We start from the raw sequence: 18,342 nt of genomic DNA, 5'->3' as shown, positions 1-18,342 counted from the left end.
GCCAAGGGCCTTATGTACCAGGTACGCTGCTGCTCCTAGGTGAGTACCATCTCAAACATAAACATACCTAATGTAAAATTCAAAGAGAATTTAGCCTTATTTTTTTAATTTTTATATTTATATTAAAATGAAACTATAAACTCTACAAAGCAGAACTCTTACAGGTTTCTGATTACTAAAGGTAAAAAGGAATCCACCATTTAAAAGTCAGTAGTAGCCCTGGCTGGTGTGATACAGTGGACTGAGTGGCGGTCTGCAAACCAAGGGGTCACTGATTCAATTCCCAGCCAGGGCACATGCCTGGGCTGCACGCCAGGTCCCCGACTGGGAGTGTGCGAAAGGCAATAGCACATCGATGTTTCTCTCCCTTTCCTTCGCCCTCCCTTCCCCTCTCTCTAAAAATAAATAACATCTTTAAAAAAAAAAAGAGAGCGAGCCAAGAGTATACAAGACATCTGAAGGTGCCCACAGAGTTCCCTACAAGCCAACTTTCCCTCAACTTATACCTCATCCACCCTCCAAAGGCCTCTAATAACCGTTGTTAACCTGCAGCCAGAGGACTGTAATGAAAGCACTGTTTCATTTATCTTCAACTATAGTCAGTCTACCCTCAAGCTTAATTTAAAGTGCACTCATACCCACAAAGAACAAGTTGATGGTTGCCAAAGGGGAGGGTGATGAGGAGATTGGAAATTTTTTTTAATGGAAAACTCAAGATTAAAATTCAGAATTCCAGCTTATTCTGGAAAAGCAGGAGCTCACAGAGGAGGGAGGAGGATTCATTCACAAATCTTTCCAAGCAGTCAAGCCTTGATATACTCCCAGATTTCAATTGAACCCTATGTTAACAGGAGTTGCAAGTCGGTCACTCAACGTATCTGCTCTCCCCACCTGACAACCATCTGTTCCAGAGGTGGAAACGATGTCCCTTTCAGATGGCTTTGCAAGGCTAGGGGCCATTATCATCACATCCCACATCAGCACAACAGCCACATGCATCACCCATAATGGTCCTATTAGCCATTGAGAATGTAACCTGAAACTCCTTTCCTTTTCTCAAAAATAATAACATAATAAATTATTTTATAAAAACCCAGAGTTTTTCATAACTTATAGCTGGTTTATTTGAAAACCCTAGGCTCAGTTAAGCTGTAGCATAACCAAACCGTAACATTCAACAACAAATTTTTCTGCTTAACAATCAAAACAAGTTATGCAAATTGCCCTTAAAAGAAGATTCAAAACAACATTGTGCTGATATCCTGGCTTTAAAAAAAAAAGAAGAAGAAAACCACAAAAGTGAGACCTGCAAAGTATAAACAATCAATTTATCTCCTTAGGCAGTAAGTGCAAATTTAGCACATATAAAGCTTCTAATCTTATCTGAAAGCTTGTTAACTTTTATAATTTTTACTTGGTTTACTTTAAGTTCAACATCTGTACTTCTGGACAGGAGGGATTCCCTTAATGGCAAACAAAATTATATTGTCTTTACAAAATGATAGCCCTCAACTAGTTTTCCCCCCACTTTAGAAATGCCAAAAGCACCAACACTCCATTTTCACTGCAACTAGCCATAAGCAGTATGACAGAAAATCCCAGACTTGAGGACTCGCTAAACTACTGTGTCTTCCTGTTACAGTTCTTCCTTAATCACTCAAGAACTTCTTTGCAATCTAAAATAGTATATCTGTCCTTAATAACTTAATTCAGACAATATCAATCACTGCTACTTGGTGCAGCCTCAGAAAGAGAAACAATAGTATCATAGGTATTTGCAATACCCATCTTCACCCTTCCTCCAGCAACCCCATAAATATTTGCAGGTAATAGACTAGCACAAAATTTAGTGAGATAAGGAATTTCTAAGAACATCAGATTTAAGACTGTTGGCAAGGCTGTAGGGATATGGGACCGACACACACGTGACAGTGACAGTAAACTTTCAAAAATCTTGCAATACAGGGTGGAGCAAAAGTAGGTTTACAGTTGTGAGTACACAAAACAGTTTATTCTTGTATTATTATTAATTTATTGTATTATTTTCTATACAAACAACTATAAACCTACTTCTGCCGCACTCTGTGCATGACAAACCTTCCATATACACCATGCCAGTGTGGCTCAGTTGGTTGGAGCATCATCCCATACACCAAAAGGTTGCAGGGTACATGCCTAGGTTGAGGGTTCAGTCCCTGGTCGGGGTATGTACGAGAGGCAGCCAATCGATGTTTCTCTCTCACATTGATGTTTCTCTCCATTTCTCTCTCCCTCCCCTCCCCCTCTCTAAAATTAATAAGCATGTCCTTGGGTGAGCATTAAAAAAAAACAAAAAAAACCTTCCATATTAACTGAATCCAGGAATTCCATTTCTAAGATATAGTAAAAATAAGTCAACAAACAGGTACAGAAAAATATATTTACAAAATGCTTATCACAGCATTGTTCATTCAAAAGTATGAAAAACAGATTGCAAGAGAGCAAGAAAATAAGAAGGAAAAACAAAGGCACTAACAGTTTAGACCAAAAAAATGACAGCCTCAAATACAACAGGGACACTGCAGATAGGTAAGTCTTTATCGTTTATGAAATGAGAAAAATAAACAGCCTAAATGTCTATTAATATGTTCAATCTTGTAATGGAATTCTATGCAGCAATACAAAATTATAATGTATATTGATATTTACTAACAAAGATATTCATATGTTTAAGTGACAAAAGCAGGTGACATAACAGAATATTAAATGATATATTTACATCCATCTATATTTATCTATCCATTCACATATACTTTTATATTCATATTCAAAGACTTGAAAAAATAAAATGTTAATTTTTATCTCCAGATAGAAGATGATGCGTGATTTTTCATTTTTTTCCTTTTTTTTTTTAAATCTGGGTACTACACTTCTTTCCATCTAATATTTTTTACAACAAATTGACTATGTCCTAGAGACTCTGACTGCTTAGCTTTCTGAGACAGAAAAGGCCTGGCTCTGGTTTCTCCCTCCTCTCCAGTTTTCTTTGCTTACTTCTTTCATTGTTTATCAGCATCTCTGCTTATTCTGTCACTAGCATCAGAGACTGCATGGTATTTTTCTACCTAATTGCTATTAATAATAGTTATCATTAGTGAACATTAAGCTACTTCCACATTCTTTATAATGCATATCTTTACTCAACTAGTTCTACCTCATATTTAATACATGGACCCCCATTTTCCACATTCCTTAAAGAAATCCATAACCTCTAGCATAGTAATTATTGGAGATAATCAGAGGTTCTAACAAAGATTTATAAACAAATATGTTCATCACACTATTAAGAACATGAAAAATGTAAACTGAAATCATCAAAACCAGGAAAAATGCTACATAAATTGTAGTCTAGCCATATAATGGATTTATAAAATCATTAAAAAGACCAAATTTCAAAGCCACCCCCCCAAAAAAACTTATGAGAACAGCAAAAACAAGCCAGCCATAAAAAATAAAAAATAAATTTTAAAAAGACGTATCATTTTGTTCTTTTAGGTTAGCCTTAACACTATAGGTATAAATATCACCCCTAAATGGGGGGCTTCTTTTCAGGATCCTTCTCTACTAGAGATTGCTTTACAATAGTGGAGGGTAATAGCCATTCTCTAAATTTTTGGCTTAGAATACATGAATTTTAACAATGTCTTAAAGCTGTAAATCCAGGAAATGTACAGTCCCTAAACACAGACATAATTTGACAAACATTTTCATAATTTCTGAGTGAAAATATAGTTCACATGAATTTTCAAGGAAAAAACATGGAAGTGTTCTGCATAAAATTTCAAGCACTATTTCATTGTACTAAGCAAAAATTGCTTACATGGCCCCCTTTCTCTGCTAACCACAAAATAAATAGCTCTCCAGGCCCCCTGGAAAGTAGGGGCATTTCTACTGAAATACAGTTATGAAAAAATAAAAAAGACCAACTTCCTTGATTTGACACTTAGTGTCTTCTGATTTGTGAATTTCCCTAAACTCTTTACAGTTATGGGACTAACATAAAAAAAGTAAATTCATGATCCAAACATAGATATTTCTTATAAAGATTTCAGGACTTCCAGCCAAGATGGAGACCTAGACTGACAGGCTCCATCTCCCTCTACAACTACCGCAAAACCAGAAATAATCAGAAATTCCAGAAAATAAATGGAAGTCCAACATATGAAGTTATAAAGAAGCGGTGCTCGTCCAGACAGGTAGGAGGGGCGAAGCCAGGGTGGAGAGATCAAGCTGTGCTGAAGGCAGCGGCGGCAAGATGGCAGTAAGCATCGACACCCATATTTCAGGGGAGGCAAGTGGCAATTGGGGAGCATGCCCAGCTGCAAACCAGACCCATCAGCTTGCAATTCCAACGCTGGGGAAGGCAGACCCCCATTGCCTTGGACTGTGAGGCCCAGAGCGGGTGGGGACACAGGAGGAGGCTCCTGTTCTCTCAACAGAGAGTGAATGGTAAGAATCCATCTTGGGCCCCTGCTCCCACAGAAAACGTCACAGCGTGGTGAGAAGGGTCGCCCAATTGTGATGAGTGCACCGGGTTCCGCCCTCTATAGCGTAGGAGGTGTGACAGCCCTGCACAGGAAGAAAAGGTAAACACAAAACTGTCAGGATAGCAGGGATCATGATAGAGATCCCAGTGACACAGCTGACCAGACAGCAAATATCTAATCTAACGGCTCAGTAGATAGGAAATCTTTCTGAGGCACAGTTCAGAGCTTTGGTTATAAGAATGCTTACAGACCTAACAGCAGATCTTAAACAAGATGGGGAAGGGATGAGGCTAGTCCTGCTGAAATGAATGAAAACACATACGAAACTAGTGGTGAGGGCAAGAAAACCAGGGATCAAATCAACAAATCGGAACATAGGGAAGGAACAAAGAGTCAACCAGTGCAGAAAGAGGAAACAAAAAGTGAGGAAAATGAGAAGAGGTTCAGAAACCTATGGGACAGCTATAAGCGGGCCAACATCCAAATCGCAGGGTTGCCAGAAGGTGAAGAAGAACTAGAAATTGAAAATTATGTGAAAAAATAATGAAGCAGAACTTCCCTAACTTGGGGAAGGAAATAGACTTACAGGTCCAGGAAGCACAGAGTTCCAAAATACTGGACCCAGGGAGAACCACACCAAGACGCATTATAATCAAATGTCAAAAATTAAGGATAAATAGAGAACCTTAAAAGCAGCACGAGAGAAGAAGAGAATTACATATAAAGGGGTTCCAATAAGACTATCAGCTGATTTCTCAAAAGAAACTGCAGGCAAGAAGGAACTGGCAAGAAATATTCAAAGTAATGAAAAGCAAAAACCTACAACCACAATTACTCTATCCAGCGAAGCTGTCATTCAGAATAGAAGGGCAGAGAAAGTGCTTCCCGGACAAAGTAAAACTGAAGGAGTTCATTAGACCCAAACCACTGTTATATGAGATGTTAAAGGGACTGGTTTAGAAGAAGGAGGATCAAAACTACGAACATTAAAATGAAAACTGTATCACAACAACCAACAGCAGAAGCTAGGGAATCGAAACAAAGGCAAACTAAGCAACGAGGGGAAAAAGAAATATAGGTATGGGGAACATATTGAGGGGAGGTCAGCGGGGAGGGGAAAAGGGGGAAAAGGGAGGGAGATAATGCAGGAATTAAGAAGCATAGTCGGAGGGAGTAGACAGGAAGATGTTGAGAAGAACTATATGCACAACCAATGGGCATGGACTAAGGCGGGGGGACAACTCGAGGGAGGGGGGTCACAGGGTGGAGAGGAACAAAGGGAAAATAAATTGGGACAACTGTAACAGCATAATAAATAAAGCATATTAAAAATAAAAATAAAGATTTCATTAAGGTGAATATAGAAAAGAAATATGGTGCTCTATAAAATCACAGGCATATCTGAAAGCATTCTGTCACCTTGCCTTGATAAAGCTAGAAAACCCAAAGAAAGAGCAGTCTTGCTGTTACTAAAGTATGTATGGCTTCTGAACTAGTTGTCTTTAAACTGCTTTAGCCTTCATATTGAAAGGTTATACCAATACATTATGGAGAAAAGAAGGCAAAAGAGGCTGAAGAGTAGAACAATGCAATTAGCCCTGGCCGGGTATCTCAGCTGGTTGGAGCATCGTCCTCTACACCAAGAGGGTGAAGGTTCGATCCCAGCTGGGGCACGGTTAGGGCGTGTTTAGGAGATTTACGAGGCAACCGATCGATGTCTCTGTCTCTCTCTGTCTCTCTCCCCGTCCCTCTTTCTCTTCCTCTCTCTAAAATCAATAAAATTATCCTTGGGTGAGGGTTTAAAAAAAAAAAAGAACAATTAGCTGCTTGCAAAAGGCAGTCATTTAGCAGGTGTTTCTGTGACCATCCTCATGTAAAATAAATATTTTATGATCCTACACACTGTGTAGAGATTAATATTCCAAATAAAAGTTACGCTGTCTTTTTTTTTAACATTTGTTCTTATTTTCCAATGAGCCTAAATTTGTTCCTGCCTTGTCAGAAGCCAAAGGCAAAATATGTTTGTTCTCTTCTCCCCAGAAACTCATAATAAGACAATGAAAAATAAATCTAAGTCAAATTTCTGACATCTAGTTTAAACTCATTGGCAATTGAACACTGAGAATCTCCCTCTAGGCTATCTGTCTCCTTATAAAAACACCATTTATTTTTAATTATATACAACATAATGGCAAATGTGGTAACAATCAGCAAATAAACTAGCATTATCCAACACACAGGAGAGGAATTGCCTGGGAGAGAAGATTGCTTTGCCACTCTGAGTTAGGTACATTCATTTATTTAAAAGGATAACAAATAAGAGAGAGAAAATAATGTGCAGGTTCATAAAAAAATCTATTTACAAGCCAAGGGAAAAAAAATCTATTTCTGGACTTCATACTGCTGAGAGTCTGGGATTCTGATTTTCTTACCTTCAGTCTGGAACACACAACAACCAAATTAATGGAGACTATGCTAGAGAGATCTGGTTAAGAGATTAAAAATAATTTATTTAGCAACAAGTCAAAAACTAAAAAGGGAATCTAAGCCTTTTTCTACAAAGTTCCCTTTCAATACTCCTTGAGTCAAAAACCTAAATTGTCATTTTGGTTGAGAAAGATTCATGCATGTGCCAAGTCTTCAACAAATATGTGTTAATGAAGTGGACGGATGTCAAATGAAGCACACCACACCTGCAGCATTTCTGTGCTGAACCCGATACCCTGCACTTCAGTATGCAGGGGAGCTCCCCACTGCAAATCACTGTCTGGCTCAAAATGTCAATCATGCAAAGGTGAGACACCCTGACATAGCCTGTCAGAAGAAATCTGGTGGGTGTGCAGACATTCCTTGTTCTAGCGCTCATCTCACCTGCCAGATGCAATGGCACCCACTAGCTGTGATGAGCAAAAATATCTCCAGAGGCTGCTAAAGGTCCCCTCAGGGGCAAACTCACCCTTGCTGGAGAAGCACTGAGTTACAGCAAGATGGAGAAATAAGAGTTGAAATAAGAGTTAAGTAACAGCGGTTACTAAGACTTATACATAATAAATGAACACTTATTCATAAGAAATTGATAGTTATAATGGATGTCAATTTTGTCAACTCTGTAATAAGTTTATTTGTCCCTTAATATTAAATAATTTTACCAATGATTCAGAAAGAGACACAACAACAGGTTTATCAAATTTATAGAATATATGAAGTCAGATGATATAAAAGAAATGAGTTAGGGGGTTATATAAGGGGACTAAATGGTAATGGAAAAAATACAATAAAGATTAAATTTTTAAGAAAAGAAATTTAAAAAATAAGTAAATAAGAGACATCCAAAGAACTACTGATTCTTCTTCAGGACGCTTTGTGCAACCTTAGACTGAAAATTGCTTTTTTCACTAATAAAGTGTTACTTAGGTAATTTAAAATAATTTTAATGTAAAGACTTTAGTCATCCTCAAAAATGCTAAACTAGTTTCTTTCTACAGAGTTTTAGCCCACAAATCAATATTAATTTTGAACAAGTATAATCAAAGAAATATAATACAGTGCTTAGTTTCCTCTCACTTCAAGGAAATTTTTCTCTCTGTCACTCTAGATTTCCCTGAAAACACCTAAGGAAAGCTATCCTACACAGACTCTATTCCTATTTGTCTGCTATATAAAACTATATGTCTCTAAAAATTCGCAAAAAGAATGTTACACACACATTCCCAGTAATATTTTCTGCTACTATTTTTTCCAGTCACACGTCACTAATATTACACGGTAACCCAGAGAACACCACATTCCCAATTTCTTTTTTCCCATTTAACATCCCCAAAACTTCAAGAGCACTAACTGCCTCTGGAATTATGTCTCAATTAAGATCTCCAGTCATAAACAATTCTCAACATAGGGAAAACCCCCACCATTTTCAACCAAACACCAGCCCCTGATGAAACTGGATAGTAAAAGGTCATCTTTGCCAAACAAACCCAAGGTCTCTCACTTCATTAAACAGCTAAAAGTAAATATATTTACCTGGTACAACAAGTATTTGGTTTTTACCAACCTACAAGAACATTTTACTAGAGTCAATGGTTAGCTATGAAGATACTTATCTGCAGTTTTTTCCTTTTCCTATTAATTTGGAGATTAATGTAGTTAAGGTACTTTAAAAATCAATAAACAGTACAAGACAGATTTAAACAAAGTGATAAAAAAAATATGTCATGAAGCTCAATGGTAAGCCTAAAGATCTGTATAATAATATAAACAAAAGCCCTTGAATTAGGTTATTTCCTAAATGTTTCTCATTTTTTATAAAGCACTGTTCAATAGGAATAAAATGTAGGCCACATAAGTAATTTTATATTAAAGTTAAAAAGCTGAAATTAATTTTAACAGTATATTTTATTTAACCCAATATGCCCAAACTGTATGATTTCAACATGTAATCAATACCAAAAATATTTTTAAGATAATTTTCCTTTTTTTGTACTACATCTTTGAAATGTGTATTTTATACTAAACACACTATCAATTCAGTTTAATCACATTTCAAGTGCTCAATAGCCACGTGTAACTAGCAGTCCCCATAGTGGACAGCATACGTAACATAAATGACATAAGTGAGTCAAATACAATTTCTAAATTTCTAAAGCACAGTTACATAATCAATGCAGCCTTAAGCAAAAGCAAAATGTCTTTGGCACAGTCTTTAAAGGCAGATAAAAGTATACAATAAAGTTAAAACGTAAGAATAATAGTTAATACTTACAGAGCATTAACTGTGTGCCAGACCCTAATTTACAGTGCTTTTTAAGCATTACCTTATTTGATCATCTCAAAGGCCTCTGATACAGTTACTACTAATTGTCACCATTTTACAAATGAAGAAACTAAGACACAGGGGAAGGTAAACAAAGATTTAACCCAGGCAGTTTGACTCAAGAATTTGCGCTCTGTTAGAACACTACATACACGTGCTACAGTGCAAGAAGAATACCCCAAATAACAAAGATTGGTGTATGAAAGATAAAATACGGAATAATACAGCAATAATTCTTCCTTTTGGAATTAACAGGTTTTAAAGCTAAAATCATGTCACATAATCCTCTTCCACAAGAAGATCCAATCCCCAAATAATAATAATACAATTTTAGGTTAGAATTTTTATTTTTAAACTATTATTACCACAAATATTTTTTTTAGGTTTATGCTGGTAATGTGAACATTTATTCATGACAAGTATTGAAAAATTATAGTTTTAGCTTAATAGGAAGTAAATAATAATAAAAGAATTATTTTAATGTCAAGAACTTCCCAGTTTGTGTGTTAATTTGGGGAAACTGCACTTTTTTACTGAAACATGGCATTTCTGACTTTATTATGCTAATTATATATTGTGGACTTCTTTTTAACAGTTTCATTCTCTTTTACAGAGGAAAGAAAAAGGGTTTATTTTCCTCTCTTCGCCTATCATATTAAGGAATAAAAAAAGTATGAGATCAAACAGGCAAAAAAAGGGCTAGCTCCTTTTCTATTTCTCAATTCTAAGAAAAAGCAGAATGCTCTGTAATAATGAACATCACTAGATGAGTACAAGGTACTGCACGATTTTTAGCTAAAACAAGAGACAATGTTTACTTTCACATGTACATGTCATCAGCAGAAGGGCATGAACACTGCCTAATGTTTATAAAAATTTCAGATAAATGCTGAATATCTCTCTAAAAAATAATATTCAAAAATACCTGATCTGAAATAATCCCGTGTTAAAGAGAATCTGATCAGAGCTTAAATCGTCTGACCCTTCTGTGTACCCAAAACACACGAGAGCAACAGCCTTGATCCACAGTTGAAGGCCATGGCTGTCTGCTCACTAACCAAGGCATCTCTGGAAAGCGTGATCACACCACCTTCAGTTGCATAACAAACCTATCAACATACTGTTTTTAGTATCCCTCCCACATATTCAAAACTTCACCAAGGTAGGGAGAGGGGGGCAGCTCTTAATGCAAGAGTCCATTTGCACAATGTGCCTGAGCAGGTATTTAGCAATAGAACAAAAAGGTTAAAGAGTTAATCCACCACCTGTCATAATGAACAAATAACTCAGCTTACCCAAAATTTTACAAGTAATGTATTCCCATCATTTACATTTTGTCTTTGATCACGAACTTTATGAAATAAATTGTCTCAGAGAACCTACAAAGTTCACCTGTGGGCTTCTTTTGTTTTTCTTTTTCTCTTTTCTTTTTGACTGCCTATTTTTACGTGCCAGGCACTGGGTCTGGCCCTTTCATATATATCACTCCAATAAGTCTTTCCAACAAGCCTATGCAATCAGTGTTTCTGCTCTACAGAGAGGCAGACAGACTTGATGAGCTTTGGCTCAAAGTCATACAGCTGTCAAAAGGGAACCAAAAATGTACTCCCCAGGCAGGGTTTCTGACCTTCCAGTCTCAGGTTTCTTCTAAAGTGCAAGGGGTTTCTTTCTTATTTCATTATGTGTACCTTCATATTCTCAAATAATGGCCCATACATGTAAGCAAAGTTTTAAGCTACTCATCTCGGAAAACCTTTACCTTTATCTGCAAATTCCAAAAACATTAAAACTTTCGGTGAACTGTATGGTATGTGAATTATATCTCAATAAAGCTTTAAAAAAAAAAAAAGAACCTTAGGCATGCTAGCAACATTAACTCTTCAATTATCCTAAATAATAAGACCACAGATAGCAAGACTGAATGAAGCCCATAGGTAATCCAAAAACCTAATCTATAACTCATCTATCAAAATGTTTATATCAGTCCCTTACTATTGCTAACCTTTTTTTTTTAATTTACTGATTTTAGAGAGACATCAATTTGTTGTTCCACTTATTTATGCATTCATAGGTTGATTCTCATATGTGCCCTGATCAGGGATCAAACCCACAACCTTGGCATTTCAGGATGATGTTCGAACCAACTGAGCTACCTGGCCAGGTACTAACTTTTTGAGACTCTCGTTACTTCATTTCTAGATTACTATAAGTGCCTCGACCTCCCTAGTTATGGTTTCTCCACTCTCCATCCCACGCTGAATACTAGTAATCTAACATCGTAGTGATTTGATATTTATATACATTACAAAATGATCACCACAATAAGTCTAGTTACCATCTATCACCATACAAAGTTATTACAATATTATCGACTATATTCTGTATCCTGTACATGACATCCCCATGACTTACTTATTTTATAGCTGGAAGTCTATACCTCTAAATCCCCTTCACCTACTGTACCCACTGCCCAATCCCTCTCCTAGAATAACCCTTAAATACTACTTCCATCATTCCACAACTCTTGTTTAAAAACCTTAATAGTTTCCTTTTCCCTGCTACGTTAAGTCTAAATGTCAAGCTTTCAAGGTCCTTCCTTCAAACCAGCTTCACTTACCTCCCACTGCTCCTCATTATATGGGCAAGCAATCTCTTCAGTGTCCTATCAACATATCAAGACTTGTGCTGGATGTTGTGCTTTAAATAACGCCATCCCCTTAACCTGACATGTTCTTCCCCACCATCACCTGCTCATCCTTAAAGAGCCAGATCAAACCTTAGCCTCACCACCCAGCTCTCCCCCTAACTATTGCATACTGCAGCGCCAGGTAACTCCTACAGGACTTGGAATCTATAGTCATCTTTTAGATCCCTAGTACCTATATCTGAAACAAAAAAAGACATGCAATAAATGTGTGTTGCAAGTAAATTATAACATGCTATGCCAAAATAATGTGGCTTTTACCCTCTCCCGTCAAATCAGGTATACGCACTTCACTAACAATATAAGTAGCAGAGTGCAAAGATAATGATTTCAGAGGTTTTCCTCAATATGAACAAATCAATAAGGTATCGGATGCTCTCCTGGCTCCTTCAAACATTGCTATGTAGGAACCAATTCAACAGGTTCTGGGAATTTGAAGCTGAATAGAGCTGACCTTTAATTCCTGCCATGGTCTCCTCTGGGAGTTAACAATGCTAGAATCAAATTTACAACAACTGAGTTTTTTCCTACAATGACAATATAATTCAGGGCTCCTCCCCATAAAAGAATAATACATATGAAACAATTATTTATACTTTGAAATGTTAAGATCAGTGCATGATTATTTATAAATGTTTTCTGCTTTCTGACCACTCAAAAAAGATAAACAGAAATTTAAGTACAGAAAAATCTTTTTTTTTTTTTATTAAACTTATTGGGGTGATAGTGGCTGATAAAATTGTATAGGTTTCAAGTGTACAGTTCTGTAACACATCATCTGTACACTGCATTGTGTGTTCACCACCCAAACTCAAATCTCCCTCCATCACAATCTATTTGACCCCCTTTATCCTTTCCCTCTGGTAACCAACATATGTTGTCTGTGTCTATTAAGAAAAACAATCTTTTTTTTTTTTTTTAAGCCAATGCTAAAATTGTCAGTGTCGCCAGAGAATACCAAGAATCCTGGTTACATCTGTGCAAATTATAAATCACACATATGAAAATCATTATATACCTAAATTATTATGACTTTAGCATGCTAGAGATAAAAAACTTCCATAAAAAAGTTCTAAAACAACCCAACAATATTCTAATATATGATTCAAGACAGAGCCTCAACTTATATGATTCAATATAGAGCATTTAAAAAAATTCCATTTGCCACAGAAAATGACAAAGATAATTACAGCTTTCCCCTTATGAATATAATTCAACAAAGTGAAAAAAGAAATAGAAACTTAATTCAATGTGAAGGAGGTACATTTAGACACCAGAGAGAAGCACAAGAACGTAACACACACTGCTTCTCTCTAACACATTAAACATACTCAGTGTCCTTACCTGTTTCTGAAATGTATGTAACAGGATGCTGTCGTAGAATTTTATCAGGTTTAGGAGACAATGGCAATTTTTCTGGTTGCTTTTTAGCATTTTTTTCCTGCACTGCCTCCTCTGGTTCTGAGTCTGTACGTGAGAGGAAAATAAAACAAAATTTTGAAAGAAAGAAATACAGCATGTTTTTTAAGTGATTATTGTTAACCAACTCCACAAGGCCTTCCCTTTCAAAGCACATCTCTTCTGTAATTCTCACAGGTTACCTCTACCCAGTGTTAAGTCTTTTATTATTGTTTTCTGTTGCTGGTGTAACAGATCACCATAAACTTAGTGGCTCAAAGCAACACAGATTTTTTTTTTATCTTACAATTCTAAGGGTTAGAAATCCGAGTCTCACTGGGTAAAATCAACGTGTTAGTAGGACTAGTTCCAGTTTCCAGTAACCACCAGCACTCCTTGGCCCATGGCCCCCTTACTCCATCTTCAACATCAGGCAAAGTCCTTCTCATGTAGCCACCTCTCTGGTTCTCTGACATTCCTCAGTCATTCTATTTTCTTCTGCTTCTTTCTCCCTCCTGACTGCATTGGGCCCACCCAGATAATCCAAGACAATCTATTTTAAGGTCATCTGATTAGCAACTTTAATACCACCTATAACTTTAATTTCCCTTTGCCATGTAAACTAACATAATCACAGATCCCAAGGATTAGTGCAGACTTTTTTGGGGGCCATGATTCTGTCTCCTAATTGCCAAGAGCACTTAAATACAAATTAGGAGAAAGTATAAGTACCCAGTATAATGCCTGGCACAAAACAGGTATTTCATAAACCTCAGTGTCCTTCCTCTTCACCATGCATTTAGAAATGTGGTCTCATACTACTATAAATTGTATCAAACAATTAAACTTCCAGTTTCCAAAATTATGGAAACTCATAAGAAATGGGAATATGTTCTTCTTTCAAATTCTTTACAATATACAGCAGTAAGTCTCATAATAAACCTAAAGTACTTTTAGAATTGAGTCAGAATTCTTTGCTATCACTGTCAAAATCCTAACAATCAATAAATGCTTCCTTATGTTACTTTTTTAATTTCAATAATTCACACCAAATGGATCTTTTCCACAAAAACAAAACCTAAAATTTACTGAGTTCTACCATTATTTAGATATAAATTATATTCAAAGAGAGCTTTTCAATTGTGTTTGTCCTATTTTAAATGCAACAAAAAAGGACAAGCTCAAAAGCACAAAAATTAAAATTTAGATCTCTGTTTCTAAAGCAATATTCCAAGGCACTATTTTTCAAGTTCAGTTTCAAAGCACCTTAGCTGGACAAGAAGATAATTTTTTAAAATAACTTATTTATTTGTTTATTTATTTTAGAGAGAGGGGAAAGGAGAAAGAGAGGGAGAGAAACATCACTGTACAGTTGCCTCTCACTCGCGACCCCCAACTGGGGACCTGATGTGCAACCTAGTCATGTGCCCCGACTGGGAATCGAACCAGCAACACTTGAAGATAATATTTTTTCAAATAATACTCAAATTAAGTTTGAGACATACTATATACTCTATCCCTGAGAAAATCTTTAATGCATTAATATATATAGGCTCTGACAAAATCTGTGGTAAAATAAAATTGTTTTCAACTTTACTTGAACAAAGAGCCTTCTTCTCTCAGCACTTAATTATCATAGATTGCTGTGTGTCTCAGAACATCAGTTTAAAGAACTCTGTTCTAAGGGGCAGAAAATAATTTTAAAACTTTAAAGCTCCTCAAAAGAAATACTACCTGAATCATAGATGATCCTCTTTTTCTTGTTTGATTGCTTCTGTTTAGAGTCATCTTCTTTACAAGAACTATTTACCTATAAACATCACAGTATAATTAGAACACAAAGAAGCCTATATAACTTAGTAGTTTTTTTCCTCCTTAGACTTAGGCTCAGTGATTCTCAACTAGAGGAAACTCTGCCCCCAGGAGACAGTCTTGCTTGTCATAGCTGGCAGTGGGGGGGGGGGGGGGGGTATATTTAGTGGCATCTAATGGGTCGACTAGGGATGCTACTAAACATCATACAATGCACAGGACAGTTGTCCACCAAAAGAATTATCCAGCCCAAAATGTTAATAATGCCCTAATTATGCTAAAGAATAGGCCAAACCATAAATGCATTAAATGGGAAAGAAATCTAGAAAAAGCTGTGTTATCATTCAGCTCCACTTTCAACATTAACCTATGTATAACAAAGAGCAAAAGGATGTCAGATGTTACAAGGTAAGTATTTCCAGAAAATGACAGACAGGGACAGAAATAAAAGCTAAGGAGTTATGAGCCTACCACAAACAAATGCCTGTTGGAAAACTAAATAAAACCAGAGCAAAGGTATTGTTTATATTTTCTACTTACACATGGTATTACTAACATATTCAAAATATCCCAAAAACCATCAAGAAGGCAGACAGGAAAAAACTGACTATTATCAATTATAAGGTAGAAGTGTGTTTCTAGCCATTATAATAAAACATCAACATATAAAAATAATCAACTAACTTGCAAGGAAATGAGATGAATGAATCATTATAATTCAAACACACCACTGGACTAAAGGACAGTAAGAGAAGAGGGGATTCAGTAAGCCACAGTAATGAGAAATAATATCTTATTACTTCTCTTCTTCTGCTGCTAAGTGAGTTGAAATCTCTATTTACTCAAAGCCCCCTCAAGTCCTATTAAGTCTGGGAACTGAGTTGACTTAATTTTTCATGCAATTCTAAAGTATAATTGGAAAACTGACCTTGATTTCCTTTACTCCTTTCTTGGCTTTTAAAGTTTCTTCAGCAGACTTTGTTTTCTCATTCTTCTTTACTGTTTCACTTGCAGATTTCTTTCCACTTGGTATAACCCCAAAGAATTTCCGAATATCCTAAAAGCAAAAAAGGAGGTTCGTAAATATACATTAACTGCACAAAATTCTAATTTCAACTGTAAGAAGGGCCAGCTCTATACATACACTGGTTCATCCAGGGTAATTGCATCATCATGGGACAGTTCCATGTGTGTAGTAGCATCATTTTTACATGCAAAAGTTAACTGATAAAACTACCTGAGTTAAAAATGATTTGCCTAATTGAAAAGCAGTATTAATTCTAAGAATCTAGCCAAAAATAAGCAAGTGAAATTTTTGTTAACAGTGACACAATTACTAAAGTGGCAAGTAGCAGGTATTTACTGACCCCGCATGCACATACCCATCCCACCAACCCAGGTACAATGGCGAAGACAAAGAGTTGAAGAATATAATCCTTGCCAATGGATTTATACTCCAGTTTGATAGAAGCATAACTCTTACAACCCAGATTGTTTAAGACTTTAACAACTAAGAACCTTGACATTATTTTCCTTTATGTGGTTTTCCAAATTCTGAAGAAAAATTTTGATGATTACAATGTTCTCTTTAATCATTCTACCCCCAGTGTTAAACTGCAGAATTCAAATTAATCATACTGAAACATTTACAATCACTTACTTTTCTTACCTTTTCCATTATGTTTTTCCCTACCCTTTTAGATTTTAGCTTTGAAGAAACTGCTGTAGAGAAAAGGGAACAGAACCTTTGAATCAAAAATGGGCCGAGGACCTGAACAGACACTTCTCCCAAGGCATACAAATGGCCAACAGATGTATAAAAAGATGTTCAACTTCGCTAGTCATAAGGGAAATGCAAATCAAAACCACAATGAGGTACCACCTTCACACCTGTTAGAATGGCTATCATCAACAAGACAAGTATGAACAAGGCTTGGAGAGGCTGTGAAGAAAAAGGATCTCTCCTTCACGGCTGGTGGGAATATAAACTGGCTCAGCAACCATGGAAATGGCAGTTCCTCAGAAAATTAGGAACAGAGTTACCCTATGACTCAGCAATCCCTCCCCTGAGTATCTACCCAAAACACTTGAAAACATTTATTTGCAAAATATATGCACCCCTGTGTTCACTGCAGCATTATTCATGTTGGCTAAGACACGGAAACAACCAAAGTGTCCTTCAATAGATGACTGGATAAAAAAGATGCATTACATACTTACTATGGAATCGAACTACTCAGCCAAAAGAAAAGATGAAATACTGCCATTTGCAACAATGTGGATGGACCTTGAAAATATTATGCTACGTGAAATAAGTAACACAGAAAAAGCTAAGAACCATATGATTTCATTCGTATGTGGGATATCAAACTGAAACTCGAAGACAACAGTATGGTGGTTGCCAGAAGGAAGGGGGTAGGGGCCTAGTGAAGGGTAAAGGGGGCCAAATATATAGTGACAGAAGGTGATTTAGTTTAGGTGGTGGGCACACAATGCAATGTACAGATCATGTATCACAGAAATGTACACTTGAAACCTATATAAACGTATTAACCAATGTCATCTCAATTTAATTTAAAAATATAAGTATATTAAAATTTTTAAGAGGGCTTTGGTTCAAACCTCTGCTGTACTGCCTTCTATCTGTGTGAGCTTGAGCAAGTTACTTTAATTTATGAGTCTGTTTTATCATCTGTAAAGTGGAGCTAATGATACCAAACTTATGAGATTATGCATCAATCATAATTTTGACTCAGTAAAAAGCCTCTCTTCCCTTCCTTTATGAACTATTATCCCTTCATATCAATGAAACATCTCCATTTACAATGATCTTTGCTCACCGTCACAGGTATAGGGAACACAAAATGAGAATTTAGGCTCTGAATTCCAAAGAAGTGGGTTTAAGAACCAGTTTGTACCTTTTTCCCTCTTCTTATCCTTGATGATTATATTCTGAGTTTTTCAATCCTTTTTACCTGTTCCAACCTCTCTCTATTTATTGTGGTGACAAATATGCCTATAAAAGTATTTTGTGCAGTACAAGAAAGTAAATAACCCATCATCTCCTAGATCTGGCAATAATTGCCATATTC

General features: G+C 36.3%; 1 protein-coding gene across 1 annotated transcript in view; it reads right to left on the bottom strand.

Moving 5' to 3' along the window:
* Positions 1-16,928, bottom strand: part of LOC150020224 (replication factor C subunit 1) — a 57,797-nt gene extending 40,869 nt beyond the window's left edge. The window contains exons 1-4 of the mRNA XM_090267392.1: positions 16,920-16,928; positions 16,179-16,307; positions 15,173-15,248; positions 13,385-13,507 (exon numbers count right to left, since the gene is read on the bottom strand). Coding sequence (XP_090123518.1) covers positions 13,385-13,507; positions 15,173-15,248; positions 16,179-16,307; positions 16,920-16,928 — 337 coding nt within the window. The remainder of the gene's footprint in view (positions 1-13,384; positions 13,508-15,172; positions 15,249-16,178; positions 16,308-16,919) is intronic.
* Positions 16,929-18,342: the final 1,414 nt, after the last annotated feature.

The sequence above is a fragment of the Furipterus horrens genome, unplaced genomic scaffold (assembly GCF_987537825.1).
Source record: "Furipterus horrens unplaced genomic scaffold, mFurHor1.1.pri manual_scaffold_2, whole genome shotgun sequence".
In the NCBI taxonomy this organism is placed as follows: Eukaryota; Metazoa; Chordata; class Mammalia; order Chiroptera; family Furipteridae; genus Furipterus; species Furipterus horrens.
Note: the sequence above shows the minus strand (reverse complement) of the source record. Positions and strands in the feature narration are given on the sequence as shown.